Source organism: Myzus persicae, unplaced genomic scaffold (genome assembly GCF_001856785.1).
Source record: "Myzus persicae strain clone G006 unplaced genomic scaffold, MPER_G0061.0, whole genome shotgun sequence".
Taxonomy (NCBI): Eukaryota; Metazoa; Arthropoda; class Insecta; order Hemiptera; family Aphididae; genus Myzus; species Myzus persicae.
Window position 1 is genome coordinate 30,705 of NW_019104084.1, and position 18,217 is coordinate 48,921.

The following is an 18,217-nucleotide window of genomic DNA, read 5'->3' on the forward strand; positions in this document are numbered from 1 at the left end:
GAGGCAAGTATTATTTGTGGACAAAAATCGCGGTTCATTGACCGCCGGGCCCGAAATAATAATATTATCATAAAATTAGAAAAATAGATATAACATTTTATCGTTCTTCGGAGCACCGCCTCGAACAATAACAATGAAAAAAAATATATATATATATATATAAACGATAAACAATACAATTCATTCGTGTAAACACCACAGGTATATTTATACCTCTTAATATTAAAACATAAACGCCGAACGCGCACTTCCCGATGGTTATCGTCGGACGGGCTCGTTCGTCACCCAACCACCCGCCCGGTCGGACCCATCCGCCCCGTCCGTCCGACCCATCCGCTCGCGCACCGGCCGCACACCGCACCGCGCGCCGACCGAGTCGTATCAATATATCCCCGTCGCCGGTAACACTGACGACTGCCGAGCACGAGCTCGCCAATGCCACTATCTCCTCGACGGCCTGCGAGTGTGCATGGGCACATTCCCGTTCCCGACGCTACCATCGTCCACCTGGATTCTTGGACGGGACGGAAGACGACGACGGTACACGCCACCATCGCCGGTCGACCGCGGCTGTACACGATAACCTCTGCGGTGCCGCCGCGAGGGCCTGCTCTGCACTCGTCCCGGTAACGACAGACAACGCACCGAGTAGGTTCGTAGATGGGTTTTGTATTTCGTTTTGTTATTAATCTCGAGCCACCGGACGCACGTGCAGCGCCAGATCGGCGATGTGTTGTCGCGGTGGACGGCGCCTGGCGCCACGGTAAGCCGCTCGGTCGCGCAGTTGCAGTCGGAGGTGTCTGGTGCGCGCGACTGCGCCATACCCAATTTTCCGCGACCTCGCAAGACCGAACCGTTTGTTCGAAACATCTTCGCGAGATATCTGTGCGTTTCACGTCTCCATTGGCCGTCGTTCGGTGGTCATCCTCCTGATGGTTTGGTCATGACGCCAGCCGCCGCACCACTACCACCGCGACCACAGTTCCAAGGTTTCTTCCGTGTTCTTTTGGCGTCGTCTCGCAGGTTTCTTGTCCTGCTTCTTCCGCCATCTGCGTACTTACATTTTATCGTTCGATTTGGTTACGATTTCTTTTGCCAGTTCGACAATAGCGCGTTCTCATTTCACTTGGAAAATTCGCTTGTTTTCGTTTAAGTTAACTTTTTTTTTTTTTACCCAATTTTCACAAAACATTTCTTCTTTCAATCCTATTTTCACTATTTAATGATTTCTCTCTTTTGGTTCTCGAGTGTTACGTTAATGATCAAGAATAATTGAAACCGTGTACCGATTGCTAGTTGAAAGTTTTTCCCATTAAGTGGTTGACAGAGTTTTTACCCTACAAAGTTTCTACAAGTGTGATTGATGATTGCATAAATACAAAAAAATTTGTTCGAGTTTTGTAATCACTGATATTGACTGGTAAAACAAAAAGTTGTTAATTTATAATAATTTTTTTCAAGTTTGAAATAGAGATATTTCCATTGAAATATCTACTGGACGACACATTAATGAAGTCTTTAATTGCGATTTTTTGTAAACTACATTTTTAGTAAATTAGTATAATATATTTTGCCTGCCTTTCAATTACTAGACATGGATAATACAAATATCCATTGATCTTTAAAAAAAATATCAAACAATATTCAGTGAATATTATTCAGCACATATCATGTAGATAAGGAAGATGAAGTTTTTCTAAAAAATATTTTTATTTTTTAATTTTCATCAATTCAATGTAAGTTTTAGTTTAAGCTCGGATCTTAGGTCAAAGAATAAAAATATTAAATCAAAAAAAAACTTAATGCCTAAGACATTATGATTTACCAAATAAAATTGTAGAATTGAATTCAAGTACACAGTACACATATAATCACTAGACTATAAAATGATGCATTTCTATTAGCACTTAGTATGTATTATATTTTGTATAATTTGTATTGTTGTCTGCTACTTACATCTAACTAAGCATTTATTTCTTCACAATGTAATTGGAAAATATGTAAAGGTAATGTTTCACCCAAAGCTATTAATTTAAAACAATAGAGGTATGAATTACAAAATTGGACAAGTCTGATAAATTAGAACAAAACAGTATTTATTTTCAAGAAAACAATAGGTTTTGCTAAAGATTTGTGTGAATAAATACATTTTAAAGATTGATGACATTAATTTATGTTTTTGAATTTAACTTTGCTAGATATTTTGTTTGGAGATAAAATAATGAGAGTATAATATTTTTTTTGCAACTTGTAATAATTTAAATATAAAAATCACATATGGATTATAAATTCAGGATAATTTGTTTTGTAATATAGCCATATGCTCATATTGGCCCTACTTTAGTATCCCGATATTGTTTGAAAAATACTAATATTATTTAGATGTTTTTTTCACAATTATGTTATGTCTATTACTTGAACCATAGTATTACGACTTAAGAGCATACAAAATTACCCTGCAATCCAATTGATTACAGTAAAAAATATTTATAAATTGGTTTGAAGTCATACCTATTTAATTTATTTTTAACAATGAATCAATGGAAATAATATGTTTTCCTTAAATTACCTTATAATTTTTTTTTTAGATCATTAAGCCTACAATGAAAGAACGCTATCGAAAACAAAAATTTTTGAAGAATGTCGGTCTACAACCAATTAAAACTCAAAGGTACATACATTTTTTTTTGTTCAAGCTCCATTTAGAAGTTCAAATTAATATGAAATAATATTTTTTTAGGCCTGTGGAGGAAGAAAATGATTTCAACGTGAGTATGCAAATTATTGTTAAATGTTAATGTTATATTGAGCCTTGTATGTTATGTGTCTAAGACTGGTTTCATGTTTTAGATATGTGAACGAGTATGTTTTTATTACTTTGATGATGATGCACAAGTGATATGTCGCGGTTGTTATAAAAGCTTTACAACATGGTTAAATTTCCGATTGCATTTTAATACATTATCATGCCATACAACTGAAACAAATTACAAACTAAATACTTATAATGATGTTTATAAAAAATACAAGTTAAAGAAAGCCAAGACTAAGAAAAAAATGAATGACCGTTTGAGTGCTGCACAACTTATGGATTTGGAAACTTTGAACACTCGCAAAACAAGAAAAAGGTACAATTTCTAATAGTTTTAACATGGTAAAGTATAAAATAATAATTGAAATATTATCATCATGATTTTCAGGTGTTACCAAAATACTAGGGTGGTTGTGACTGTTTCCAAATCTTCATCAGACTCGGGTTCAATAAATTCAGAAAAATCAACAGTAAAGACATTAAAGAAAGAAGCCACTGAAAACTATATTAGCAGTGATGAAAGTGTAGAGGAGTCAAAAGCAAAACCAAATGGTTGCAATACTGTTAAAGACATTCCAAGTAGTACAAAGACCATTATTCCAAAAACATCTCATGACAATCAGACGACGCTAACCATTAAAACAGAATGGAATGCCGATGACTTATCTCAGGCTTCTTCAGATGATCATTCATCAAGCTCTGCAAATTGTCCACCAAAATATAGCCCCAAAAAAGATAAGGCATTAAAATATCAGTATGTTTGTGTTATTTGTGATGCACAATTTATGAGTAAATGTTCACTTACTATGCACCAAGTGCAACATATCAAATCAGATCGCAGTAGTTACAGCGTTTTTATGGCTGCATTAACTCAATCTGCTAGGGTGTAACATGTCAATATATATTATTTGAGTTATGATACAAATGGTAACTCTAGTCCCTATAATGAAGTATCAAATCCTATTTATTTATTTATCTAATGAACATCATTTAACATAAACTGCTTGATTAATATTTGTGGTTGTACAATTTTAAATCAATTTTAAGAAAATAATAATTTTATGTTTGCGTCATTAAAATTTTTATCATTTGTACATTACCATTAAACATTGTGACCGTTAACGTCTTTCAAACAATGTATTATAATAGTTAGTTTTATTTGATTCCTATAATATTATTGTTTTTTTTTTTTTTAGACTAAAATAATTTTTACCTTATTCCCATACTTAAATTGAGTTTTAGAACTTGGGAAGATATTGTTTGGTTAAGCTAAAAGAAAAAGATAGAAACTAGCAACATTATTAAGAATGTTCATTAATCATATCAAATATTAAATGCATGTGTATTTTATTTTTAAAGAACAACTGCCTAACCTAACAATATCTTGAGCAGCTTTTTCTATGAGAGTCAAGTCAGTGATACTTTAATATAGGGCATTTTAAACTTTGAAAAGTTTGCTTTTGTAAAAAAAAATACTATTATTAATTTTTAAGACAAATGTTTTTTATTTTCAGTGTACCTCACATACAAATAAATGGAATTATTTTTTTTCTCAATATTAGTTTTTTTGCCGTACAAGTGTTATATGAGTATATTTATAATATTATGGTTTGGATTTGTATTTTAATTCTGAACTATATTTCAACCAAACCAATTAGAGACATGATTATTCATCATCTCTAAATGTAATGTGTATTGTTTAGCAAGATGTGAGCAGCGATTTACTATCTGTATCACACTTATGACTATAATTTGGTAGTATTAATAGCAGATTTAGTTTCATGTTTGTGGCTGTGCCTGGTGGTGTAATGAACTTGAAATTCTTTAAAAGCAAGTAATATTTCATCCACTCTAACTCTTATAAAGGCGTCATATTTTTATCAACATGTTGTAGTAAATACTAATAAACTAGTTAATGGGTATTAAATTATTTACCAGGTGGCAGCCTTTTGTTGGGTGTGCCCGTAAGATTATGTGTATTAATTAAAAATTATTAATCTTAATTAGACAAGGTATTTTTATTTTGAAATTTCACAAAATTAACATCTAGATATGACTAAAGTCAAAAGTTAAACGTAATATTAATTTTCCTTATGTTTAATTAAGATATCACAGTTGAGCGTTTAGCATTGTACAAGCGTGAACAATATTTCATTTGAATCGAAATAAATTTATTTGTTAAATAAAATTGAGATTTAAAGTAAGCTCAGAAATTATTCTTAATGAAATATACATTTTAACTATAAATATTTGATTAATTTTACCTTACTTAAAATATTTATAATTATCAACAATTTATTAATTCACACATAGATTGAACATACATGTGCATGTTTAATCTATGTTTCACATTAGGATGGCTCCATCGTCTATTAACAGCATACTCCTACACAAGTATTTTTTGATCAGGATTCTGATATCAAATAAGTTACAACATTTTCAAATATTTCCCTCGAATCATTCAAAAACGGTGGCCAACAACATTTATTAATTTGGTGGATAAAGTTCTGAATTAGGCTTGCAATGGATTAAAATCTGTTTTCAGAATCCTTATCGTATCACTAGATGAGATAACACCATAATAATATAGGCTCAATTTGTACAGTTACATGAAATATAAAGTAACATATATTGAATAATATACATCATTAAGAAATAACATAGTTTAATTTAATCATCCAAAGTCCATAAGTCGTCTATATGATTGGATAATGGTACAGAAAATGAAACTGGTTTTTCATATGTTAAGCTCACTTTTTGAAAATCTGTCTTGTATTCTTCATCGATCATCTATTAAAAAACCAAATAACCAGTTAATAATAAACCAGTTAATAAATTTAAGTTTACTAAAATACATTACATAAATATTACTATATTAGACTGATGAATGTATAAGTTAATAATAAAAAATAAATTGCAGTGATGAAGTCATGAGAACATAAATGTAGTTGCTAAATTTGAATACTAAACTGAATACATATTAAAAATTAATAATTCTTCCAACGATAAAAAAGTACACACCGAGTGTATTTTTTGTTTTGTATTAGCTTTTAGTCAGGGACTACATAATAATATTAAACGTATAATTTATAATGTATCAATACTTTTTCATGTCATAAAATTGATTTTTACTTACACTTTCATAAGAGTCATCTAATAATTCACTCATGTCCCATTCGACTTGTGGCAATTTTTTAAATAAAAAGTTTACTGATTTTCCCACTTTTGGTAGAATGTGTTGTTTTAAAGAGACAAGTTCCCATAGTGAGCTGTTTAATGCATTTGATTTTAATGGATCTTTTTCTTCAAAAATATAAGGATCCGAACCAACTTAAAGTCAAACATGCAATTTTAATAATATTATTAAATTTAAAAATAAAATCGATTATATTTTTAAATGTGCAAAATTACCAACGGAATCACTTTGAATCAATACTTTTAACGGCGGATGTCTAATTAATAAATTTCCAATAAATGCTGCCATAATTTGTATATCAGTGGGTGGTGCAATCAACGAAAGTCTAGCCATCCGTTTAACAAATGCAGCAACAAGCAGCTCGGGTAAATGACTATAACAAATACATAAAAATAAGACTGATGTAGAAAAAATTGATAAACATACAAATATTTTTAATAAAAACAAGTTATTAAGATGTGAAGTAGTAAGGATCACTGTAATTGATGTGTTAAATTTGAATTCAATAATATATCACTGTGTACGAAAAAGATTCTGAGCGGGTATGGTCTGTCAGCCTATATTTAAAAGCTGATTGATTAATGATTAGGAATCTTGTATTAAATTTTTAAGCTTTTGACCCAGTAAAATTTTTTTAATCAATATTTATGCAGACTAAAAAAAAATTGAATGTGTCTATAAATAGCTCAAAAAGAGTCAAGATATTTTTAAAACGGTATCATGTATAGAAAATGATAAAATAAACATTTGGTCATAATTTCAAGTATCTATGGTTTATATTTGTTTTGAATGACAACTAAATAAGAACATCGTTAATTTACAAGTGCATCCAACCTATTCAATGTTGTAAAAATTGGAACTTCAAAAGCTCTTAAAAATTAATGTAACTTTCAGGAAAATTTTTTTTTTTTGATAAAAGTAGAAAAACTTATGAGGAATTTTGTATTAAATTATCAAATCTTAAGCTATAAAAACAAAATATTTTTTGAATATCATCAAAAGAATTTTAAAGAATTTCACCAAAGTGCTACCTTACGTCACATTATTTGTCTTCAACTAACAAACATACCAAATTTGAGTTGAGGTTTGTGTTGTTAAACTTGCCACACCCGCAAGTGTTATGAATGTTATGATACTATTCAACATTGTATTTTTACTTGGACACTTAGTATGATCAAAATGTTTAAAATTACTTACGTTGAACGAAGAAAAATATCAGCCAAATAAAACAATCTGGTTTTATACCGATAATTAAACATATCCGTGGTAAAAAAGTTGTAAAGTTTCCCGTAAATATTTGGACATTCTCTAATTAAAAACAATAATAACAAAACATTAGATTCAAATAAGTAGAATTACCTATCGTGTAATTTCTTAGTACATTATTTTTATTTTAGCATTGTTTCATTATAAAGAAGTTGTAAAACTCAATTATTAGTATTAGGCAGTAGTAAATAAGTTACTTGGACACATTCCATTTAAAAAAAAAATAGTTCATACATCTATTACATTTTAGACTGTAAATGTTATATAATAAATACATTAAAAAATTATAGTTTGTAAAAAGCATTTTAAATAGCTTGTTAACAATTATTAAATCAAACAATAACTAGGTAACTTCAGTATAATTAAATATTTACTTACAAATTATAATCCTTGACCAAAATAAAAATTCCTTGAAGTCCTAATATTGCAATTGGACCAGCTATAAATTTAACAAGCAAGTACCAACAAGTTAATGACTACTCTATAACAGCGGTTCTCAACCCCCAAAGGGGTCGCGACCCCCCCGGTTGAGAATTGCTGCTCTATAACAATGTATTATTAATGAAGTATAAATAGTATATAAATGAAAACATACGAGTATCCAATGAATCCATTAGGAAATCTGCAGTTACAAGAGGATTATTTAAGTTCATTTGCATTTTTTCAATCAACAGTGTTAGCATCTCTCGTCTAATTTTAATATTTGATAACATAAAAGGTTTCATTTCATCCCAAACTATCGTGACCCATGATTTTAATTGTTCTGAATTATATTTAAATTGGGGCCGTTCTAACAAACAAATTCACAAATTATTAGTTTTTTTGTCGATTATAAATATTATTATGTATACTTACTGTTATTTTTAAATAGTAATTTGTCATCTTTATTTTTTTCAGTAGGAATTTTTACTAATCCTAAAAGATTTGTAAACATGTATACATTTGTTTTGTCTGTATTCAAATGTTGTACAATTAATGAAAAACATTCCCATGAGTAATAACAAAAATCCAAATTTTCAACATATTTTGTTAACATCTGTTGAAATTGTGACCATTGTATATTGGTAGTTGTAAGCATAGATGTGTAAATCGCCTACAAAAAATATTTATAAATAGTATAATTACTTGTTAGTTAGTAGATTATACTGAATATGCTCACCTTTAACTGATCAACAGGAAAATAATATACTTTTTTCACAATTTCTCCAGTTGGACATTTATTTTCCCGTAAAAATTTGTCGAATAATTGTTTGAATTCTGAAATCGTCGACATGATTTTAGATCTCTTGCTTGAATGTTTATTACCTAGTTTATTACTCTGCAACGCGAATTAAAAATTTTTTCTTAATTAAAAATATATGATATAAAATTATTTATGCAATAATAATATGCATAATATTAGTTATTAATAGTTAATACTTACGTTTTAGTCATTAGCTTACGGTTGTTACTCTAAATTTTTTAAATGTTCATGTTATTTATTATTTTGAATATTTTGTTATCAATATACATTTATACAAAATTCTATAACCAATAAAATTTTTAAATCTCACGTGTCTTGCAAGACAGAGCTACCAGTTCATCAATAAATTAAAATTATTGTATGTAACATAAAAGTTTAGATTAGTCTATGATAAAGGTTGCGATTTTAATTTTTAATTAAAAAAATAGTCAATTTACATATTTTGTTTAATGATTAATCAGAATTTGATGTGTTCGAACAACAATAATTTAACGGTTCAGTTTGTAAGAAGCGTTTTTTTGTTGTTATAAAATCTCGAGGTGATCAAAACGATAACTGGTGATACAAAATACCAAGTTTTTTACGATAATATTTTCGCTGGTTTGGATACACTACATCTGCCAATATGATTTTTCAAAAGAATCACTTTCAAAATTTTTACTAAATGTTTGAATTTGCCAATTTTAAGACGTTTCAAGTATTGTACCATACATTTAATTAAATTTAACAAAAATGTATCCTCGTGCCCGGTTATTGTGCTTGAGTAACTATGCAGGTGAGATAATTCAGTAGTTTTTTATTTCTTTTTAACAGTTTTCAATGCATATTTTTTAACAATAATATTATGTGTGACATTTTGATGCAGGAAAATCGACAGAATTTTGGTCGAATAGTAGTAGATGTATACACCAGATGAGTATGAAAAATGTAGTGAAAGCACCATTGATTTGCGGCCAACCCACGGACGAATCTCATCCCCATTTAGTGATGAAAGGTGAAGTGAGTATTTAAAGAGAAAAACCCTGTAGATTGAACCTAATGAAATATAAATTAATCACCCGATACGTTTCAGCTTGTCCCCGGTATACAAAAAGAAGAATTTATAATTAGAAGGCGCAAGTTAATGGAATCTGTATTGAGTACAAGGAAAGATTTTTACCATGTAATTGTTATACCGTCAGCCATTAGGCAGTACATGTCTGACCATATTCCATATCCGTTTAGACAAAATACGGATTTTTTATATTTTAGTGGATGCTTAGAAACAGACAGTGCTTTGGTTTTGTGCGGAAATTCTGTCGATAACTTTACATCAACTCTATTTCTCAAGACTTATGATCTTCAGTCCGAGTTGTGGAATGGACCTAGTACAAGTAGGTGATTACAATATATTTTTCGGTTCATGTAACTGTTTGGAATAATTTGTCTCCAGGAGCTGAGTGTGCACCGTTAATTTTTGGTGTTGATGATGGCAAAACATTACCCCAACTTTCAGAATTTATAATGTCTGAACTTAAAGGGCATAATAATTGTGTTTTATGGTACAATCAAAAACAAAAAGTCCAAAGTGCTGTTGATAAGACTGTTAATAACGCTGCTGCAGAAAGTTCAATTTATGTGAGTTCATCTTAGGTAATTGACAACTGTTCATTATCTTTTACTGTTATTTTCTACTATTTAATTATTATTATTTGTTTGTTCAAACTATAATGAATATTGAACTTTAAATTTCATAATAATTTTTTTTTTGCAGCTGGATGATAGTTTGGTTGATCATTGTCACAAATTACGATTGTATAAGTCATTAGCTGAACAAAGATTAATGCGACAAAGTTGTCAAATAGCCTCTAAATCATTTATTGAAGCAATGATGTCAACAAAACCAGGGTCAACAGAACATCAATTGTATGCTAGGTTAGATTATGAATGTCGAATGGGTGGAGCTGAATATCTTGCATATCCTCCAGTGGTTGCTGCTGGAAATAATGCTAATACCTTGCATTACATTGACAATAAACAAAAAATCAAGGATGGGGATTTAATTCTTGTCGATGCTGGTGAGATCAAATTAATATTTATATACTATAGATTTTGTATGTTATATGTAATGCTATGATGTAGTTATAATTTTAATATTCAAAGTTATCATATTATTGTTATAACTGTATTAACAATTAACAAGCATATTATGATTAATTAGGCTGTGAATATCATGGATACTCGAGTGATATATCCCGAACATGGCCAGCAAATGGATGGTTTTCTGACGCTCAAAAGACATTATATGAAGCTACTCTATGTGTTCAAAAAGAATTGATTGACATGTGTCAAGCCCGTCCATCATTAGACACATTGTATGAAGCCATGTGTTTTAAATTAGGAAAAGCCTTGGCAGCTGCCCATGTATTTAAAAAAAATGTTGATCCTTCTGAGTTAAATATGGTGAGTATTAAAATATTATATATATTATTTTATTTTTTGGAATGAAATTTTAAAATAGGTAATTGACATTTTCAGTTAGCCCGTGCATTGTGCCCTCATCATGTTAGTCATTATTTGGGGATGGATGTACACGATATTGGTACCATCAAAAAAAGTATTAAGACTGAACCTGGTTTTATCATTACAGTGGAACCTGGTTAGTTCTAATGTCCTTAAATTTTCTTACCTAAGACTTCCATAAAATGTATAACATATTTTTAAATTATTTTATTTAGGTGTGTATGTAAGTAAAAATAATATAAGAGTTCACGAAGAATTCCTTGGATTAGGTATACGAATAGAAGATGATGTATTGATCACTGAAAACAGTATTGAGGTGTTAAGTGAAGATTGTCCTAAAGAAATAGCAGATATTGAAAAAATCATGTCTAGACAACCTAAGTGATTTAAGTTGAGTTTGATTATTTTTAGTTGCTGTTATCGTTATACCTTATTATATTTAAGTCCTTTTATATTTTTACCACTTATTTAAAGAAAATTGTGACGAATTTTTAAAGTAAATGTTGGCTGTGTCCTGTTAAAAAACAATATTATGTATAATGTTTATTGTGTTTACATTCTATTGTACTTGTTAATCACACATAATTTATTAATATGGTTATCTGTACAACTGTTAAATACAATTTGAGTGTAAAAATGTTCTACTTGTGTTTAAGATTTTTTATTGTGAAAAATATAAATATTTCAAACTGTACATTTTTCTTCATATATTAATTATCATTATTTTTCAAAATTCACTTATTAAATTTTAGAACATTTTACTACATTATAGAATAAAATAATACAGTTCAATATTTAATCTAACAGACCATGAAGCAAAAATGTAAAATATTTCTATTTACTATTCAGAGATAAACAAAAATGGATTTGTTTCTAAATGTATTTTGTTTCATGTAACTGTCGATCTTTAATCATTCATTTATTTGTTTCATGACATTAATTGTAAATTGTAGTTGTATCATAATATTAAATGATTTTTAATTCTTATACAGTTGTATAATGATAACATTTGATAGTTTTTAAAATACAAACAATGAAAAGCTGTTTAAATGTTAGTTATGTTTGTGGTTGTTATGTTTCATATAGCTTCCTAATAAGTATAAACAAATAAATATTTTTAGGTACTTAAGTCAATATATACACATATTTATTAAGAATAATAAACGTCTGAATGAAAGATAACCTGGTAGACACATATTAGAGTTGTAAATTAAATATACAAATAGTTAATATTAGATACACAATAAGAACAACAACATTATTTAAAAACAATTACAAGTCTTAAGGTGCTAATGTGGACACGATTAACTACATGTATTTAAACATTCATAAACTTACTTAATGGATTTTGTCATCTGTAGGCTGGTATATCGAAATGAATGGTTGCTTCCTACACAAGAACTAATTTGATGATAATATGGTACAACTTAGAATTATTAAATAATAATTTAAATTATTATAATTTGTGTCTTGTTATATTTATAAATTCTTTGTGATATAGGTATTTTATCATAAATCCCTCTTAATCTATGAAATAGTAAACAATATTGTATCCATTTACTATATAGCAAATAATATAAATTATAATATGTCTTATTGATTCACCAACTCAAATTTCAATGATATAATCCAATATGCATTGAATGTATAATAAATTCTGAACTATGAAAGTATTAATTTTTTAACTACAGATTTTGTTTGTTATTTTCTTGAAAAATGGTTTCTAAAGTTGTAAAAACAATTAATAAGCAGGATACTACACGTCTACATTGATAGAAAAAAAAACATTGCACTGAATGAGGTAATTTTACATAGGTACTAATGTACTATTATGTATAAAAAAAGAACATTTTTCAAACAAATATTTAAAAACTCAATGTACCTACCTAAGCAAAACAACTAAGTTAAATCATTGCCATTTTTGAGAAATTTAAGATTTCAAAAACCTGTTTTGATTAAAATAATTTATTAGTATACGGACAAGAAGTCTTTTATTAAAACAAAAAAACGTCCCGTCAATAAAATCATATAAAAACACCTAATCGAACATCAACAATAGAGTGGTATATTATTAATTAAAAAATTAGACATTTCTAAGTATTACATTTTTAGCAAGGGTTAAGTTAGGTTACGTTTTGTTTCGTAATAAATATATTATACGTACAGAGAATTGAGTGTTGGCGTATTCTTGTCTTATATAAACAATATTATCTTGTAGGTACCTAACCCGTAAAATATAAATAATTAGTTACCTATATATTTATTTACAATAAATAACCGACGTGTAATCACAATTATCCAAGGTTTCTTGTGATTTTAATATTTTATTAACAGTGACTTCTTTCCGGCATTCAATTTATTAATACGTACCTAGCGAATTGTTTACAAATTTGAAGACATCCACCACTGTAGACAGTAAGAGGTGTATTTTCTTTTGTTTTATTTGCTAATGAAAATCAAAACTATAATACTTCTTCAGTTTTACGCTTGACTAAAATTATATTTTTAACTTTTTTTAGATAGGTGTGCATGTCTCATTTATTCAAAAAGTCTATTAATCTGAGCCCGCCGTGCCAAATTCAAGGAGCATGCTGTTTATCTTTCAATCCTTACATGAACTAATATTCATCTGGTTTTTCTCACCCTCATATCCTGCTGCCCGGTTTCCTTGGCTTTTGAAATTTGGAACATTCATTGAGCATACCCATAATAGGTACGTCGCTACGATAAAGTGTAGAAACATAGCTCATAAGAATATTAAGCCGTTTCGGCCTTAACATGTGGCAATTTCAAAGTTTAAATTTTTGTTACTGACTGACTGACTTATACTCACTCGTCGTAAAAATTATAAAGCACTTCCCGTATCGGTAGATGCATGAAATTTGGTTCAAAGATCGGTCAAGTAGGTATTGAATATTTTTATTTATCTTCCAAGTACCTACGTACCTATTTGACGTTACCTACCTATTAAGTTATTGTCTATAAAATAAATATTATATACGACTGTATAAGTTTCATTCTTACTACTTCATTTCTTACTTTGTACCTATAAGTACAGTTGTACAGGTCTTGAGTTATCTATCGTCAAGTAAAAAGTACCATTTAAATTAAGACGCATTTGACTTTACTTTATTGCTACCGTTAAATATTGACTTTGCCGGTTTAAAAATAAATGAGTAATAATTGTTTGGTTACGAAGCGATGAATGTGTATTTTTTATATTTATTTAGTATTTAAAATCCACTTCACTCGGTGATTTAATGAGATTTAGCGAAACATAATAAATATCATTCAGGGACCTATGTAAAATCCATTAAGAAAATAAAATTCCATTTGGTCAATATATAGGTAGCGCAGAACATTGAACCAATGTCGCATATTTTTTATGAACATTTTTTGCGTTTAAATCTAATACAAGGTAGTTGCACATCCTTGAATAATATAATTAACACAATGAGTATACAAATAACAAATATGGGGTAAGCAGCAGGAGCTATACCGTATGAATATCGTTTCTTATGAATTTTCGAAGTATAAGAAAGAAAACATTTCTCATAATTAAACAATAATAATTATTCCAATGACAAAATATTCTCAACCTTGTTCGTAAAAAAAATATATATTCTTACAATTTTGACTAATTGGTCCAGTTTAAATTTTGCAATATCATCTGTTGTACCTACGTCAATTTATATTGTTCGTCGATGTCTACTGATACATTTGGTCAGGTACACACATTTTGGGACTGAGTTCAGAACTGGTGCCCATAACCATCCGTAAAAAATAGACATTTAAGATAAATTGAATACGGAATATGTTTGTACATGTGGACAGCGTGTACCTATAATTTTACGGTCATTAGGTATAGCGATAAACTCATTTGGCTACATATTATACACGTACAAAAATTGTCTAATACAATCCAAAAGTAAACGGCCAAGAAAACAAGCGTAGAGAATTGTTGTTTACAATACGAGTGTATATAGGTGTATCGTAGAGATATTTATGTTTGGGTGTTTGAATTCAGAGATGTCCGGCATAAAAAATATTAAATTCAAATCGGACATACTTTTATATTTAAGAACACAACACTATAATATGCGTTTCCCATTTTCGCACGTACCTACCACCTACAAAAAGATGGTGAAAAGATCACTCTTTTACCAAAATTGTTGTAGCTTTTTGTATGATTTTTAAAAGTTTACAATTTTCTTGTTTCAGGTAATCATCATTAGTAAGTCATTAGGTAGCTCTTCATTAATAATTGTTCATGTCTAATAATATTTTGTTTTCATTCTACCGGATGATTCTTTTTTAGGTATTATACCTATGGCAATATTTTATCATAGGTATTTCCTAATAGGTACCTACTTCATTTTGTTATCTGAACTCATTTTCTATACATTGGCAATCGCTTAAAATTATAAATACCTACTAGAATGTTATTCATTTCTTTGCTCTAGCACGGCTGGCTACACTTCATAGAAAAACGACAGGTATTTACCTCCAATGTAATTGCACAGTTGTTTTTATAAAAGTCTGAATAAATAATATTATGTTGAACATATCATTGGAATATCTTTGGAAATTATTATTTTTCTTTTAAGAGAAACATAATTTATGCGCTTAGCATCGCTTTGATTCTTTTATCTTTACGTTTTCCTGAATTCATATTATAGGTACCTACTATATATTGTAAAGAGTATATTATACGTATAGCAAATTCCACCTGCTTGTTTTCGACGGCGTAATAAAACTTGGAAGCATATTTTGTTTATTAAAATATAACAGTTTTATAATTAAAAAATAATATAGATTGCTATAGGACATTTAACATAATTGGCACTTATTTGTATTGGATATTTCAATATTTGCAAATTTGAAAAATAATGTTATGTAGGTAACACTGACGGTTCATTGAAATATTATTTTAAGAAATATATTCTAATGATATCGTATTACTGGTATTACATCATACATCAAACCAGTTAAAACTGTTAAAAGTATTTATGATTGAATTTAGGTAAACAATTTACTGAGTACCTTTATAATATTTTGTACGAATTACAATGTATTGAAGAATTTGAATTTGCATTGCTACCTGTATTAGCAAGGATGTGTGGAATTTATATTGTCGAGCTTACAATTTCAGTTCAATTTAATTCGTCGAGGTGTGAACGACACAATAGAACATTCGTTGATATTAAAAGTAAACAATTTTATTTATTTATTAATATTAAAAACTACAAAAATGTATAGAAAGATACTTTTTTTGTCATGTCGTTGGTAGGTATATTTATAGTTCTAGTCTATACATTATTTTAAACTAACTTTGTCAAAAAAAAAAAAAATGAAAATCATAAATCAAAGTAATGTCAGAGAAAATATCAGGTTCAGATTATTCTAATAACAGTAATCCCTCGTTATCCGCGGAGGTTAGGTTCCAGCAAAGTTGCGCGGATATCGAAACCGCGGATAACGAGACCATAAAGCAATGTAATACGGGAAGTTAGGTTTTATTTACATACAATTTTTAACTTTTATTATTTTGTATTTAATTTTAAAAATCACAAAAAGGTTAATATGTGTTACACTTACAATTATTTGATTATTTATTTTTTCAATATAATTTATTAATTACTTATACGTACATAATATATTAGGAAGGATGAAAAAAATTTGCATATTATCTACATATTAAGGTATGTACTTTATGTAGCTTATCTGTTATAACTTATAAGTATTGGTATAATAAAGATACAATTTCATCGTGTGTATTAAAGAAAATGTTATCGCCGACCCAACCGCGGATAACGAGGGATTACTGTACTCTAATAATCTAATGTATCTTTTATATTATGTAATAAGATATAATCCACCTATATTGCATAATTTTTGAATAGAATTAGTAGAAGTATATAGAATCATCTATTTTGTGCATTTATCCGCTTATACGTTTTAAGAAAGCGGAGTAGCCCGTAGGCGTGTACTATTGCACCTTTAAGACATCATTTTGTGAACAATTACTATAAATTATAATATATAGCTAAATAGTGTAACATATACATTATACATAGGTTCTATTAGTCTATAGAAGGTATACGTTTTAAATTCACTGATTATACTTCATAAGCTGATGTGCCTTAATAATTATTAATTGAAATATATGCTATCTATAATTTTGTAGTTGGCATTTTACACATAGGTTCCTCGCTGTAGTATTTATAACATTTTTGACATGACTTTAAATCAGTGTTTCTCAACCTTTTTTAAGTTACCGCCCCCTTGAGTGTCAAAAAATTTTTTAACGGCCCCTACAATGTGAGAATTCTATAATAAGGGTTAGGTTAAGGGTATTTGGAAAATTTAAAAGAAAAAATTGAAATTATCTAATAACTCATGTTTTTATTTATTTTTTATATTTGATATATTTTTTATTTATAGTTCTAGTATTATGGTAATCTACCACCCAAAATTAGTTCACCGCCCCCCTACCACCCAAAACTAGTTCATTGCCCCTCGGTGACATTTTACCGCCCACTGAGGGGCGATATTGCCCCCGTTGAGAACCACTGCTTTAAATCATATTCAATGTGTTTTTTTTAGAAAATTATTATAATTTAAATGTTTTCTTATAAATCTATAATATTATGTAAGTGTCTACTGTCTATGCTATCGTCTCTAACCTAGTTTATATCACAACTGAAACTGACAACTATACCTATTTGATTTCCAATTTTAAATTTTAGATTACCTGTATAATAATGTGACGTATTAAAAACAATTATTCAAGCTAAAATTTTATAACGATTGGCGTGGGAGTCTATAAAAAGCTGCAGTTAGTATATTGGTTGGTACACATTTATTTTTCATCTGCGTAGTTCATTATTTTTATCATAGTATATCACGAATATTTAATTAATAACATTTTATTATATTATAGGTATGATATATTGATGTAGGTAAAATTATTTTATTGTAGCGTTTTCCACTACCCATATGGTTATATACTTATATGATATACTGGCATTTAAAACGTATGGTTTATTCACATTGGGGTAACTTGAGATTAAATATGATTGGTGGTGGGGTGCTAATATTTTGTTTTTAATTTAAGGGGGTTTTTCAATTAGTAAACAATAAAAATATGTTGTTGTGTCATGTGTTCTACACTTGGGCACTGTTTTTTCCTAACTAT

At 29.0% G+C, this 18,217-nt stretch overlaps 3 protein-coding genes across 5 annotated transcripts; 2 read left to right on the forward strand and 1 right to left on the reverse strand.

Moving 5' to 3' along the window:
- The first annotated feature begins 418 nt into the window (after positions 1-418).
- On the forward strand, positions 419-4,155 carry LOC111038502. Of its 2 annotated transcripts, none has more exons than XM_022321627.1 (5): positions 419-652; positions 2,589-2,671; positions 2,741-2,768; positions 2,851-3,128; positions 3,201-4,155. In XM_022321627.1, exons 2-5 carry the CDS (start codon positions 2,604-2,606, stop codon positions 3,700-3,702), a joined length of 876 nt encoding a protein of 291 aa, XP_022177319.1. In that variant the 5' UTR covers positions 419-652; positions 2,589-2,603; the 3' UTR covers positions 3,703-4,155. The 2 variants fall into 2 exon arrangements, with proteins under 2 accessions (XP_022177319.1, XP_022177320.1); XM_022321628.1 differs by having other exon boundaries at positions 419-648.
- Positions 4,156-4,880: 725 nt separating this feature from the next.
- On the reverse strand, positions 4,881-8,825 carry LOC111038504 (nucleolar complex protein 4 homolog B). The gene is made up of 9 exons (XM_022321631.1): positions 8,698-8,825; positions 8,434-8,592; positions 8,130-8,367; positions 7,870-8,064; positions 7,653-7,713; positions 7,206-7,316; positions 6,224-6,381; positions 5,949-6,142; positions 4,881-5,602 (listed from the first exon to the last, which is right to left on the reverse strand). The coding sequence occupies exons 2-9, from the start codon at positions 8,545-8,547 to the stop codon at positions 5,483-5,485; spliced, it is 1,191 nt and encodes a 396-aa protein (XP_022177323.1). The 5' UTR covers positions 8,548-8,592; positions 8,698-8,825; the 3' UTR covers positions 4,881-5,482.
- A 107-nt stretch (positions 8,826-8,932) lies between these two features.
- LOC111038503 (probable Xaa-Pro aminopeptidase 3) lies at positions 8,933-11,409 on the forward strand. 2 transcript variants are annotated; one of them, XM_022321629.1, is made up of 8 exons: positions 8,933-9,292; positions 9,383-9,516; positions 9,590-9,890; positions 9,950-10,134; positions 10,271-10,574; positions 10,718-10,959; positions 11,035-11,155; positions 11,235-11,409. In XM_022321629.1, exons 1-8 carry the CDS (start codon positions 9,250-9,252, stop codon positions 11,402-11,404), a joined length of 1,500 nt encoding a protein of 499 aa, XP_022177321.1. In that variant the 5' UTR covers positions 8,933-9,249; the 3' UTR covers positions 11,405-11,409. The 2 variants fall into 2 exon arrangements, with proteins under 2 accessions (XP_022177321.1, XP_022177322.1); XM_022321630.1 differs by lacking the exon at positions 8,933-9,292 and having other exon boundaries at positions 9,397-9,511.
- Positions 11,410-18,217: the final 6,808 nt, after the last annotated feature.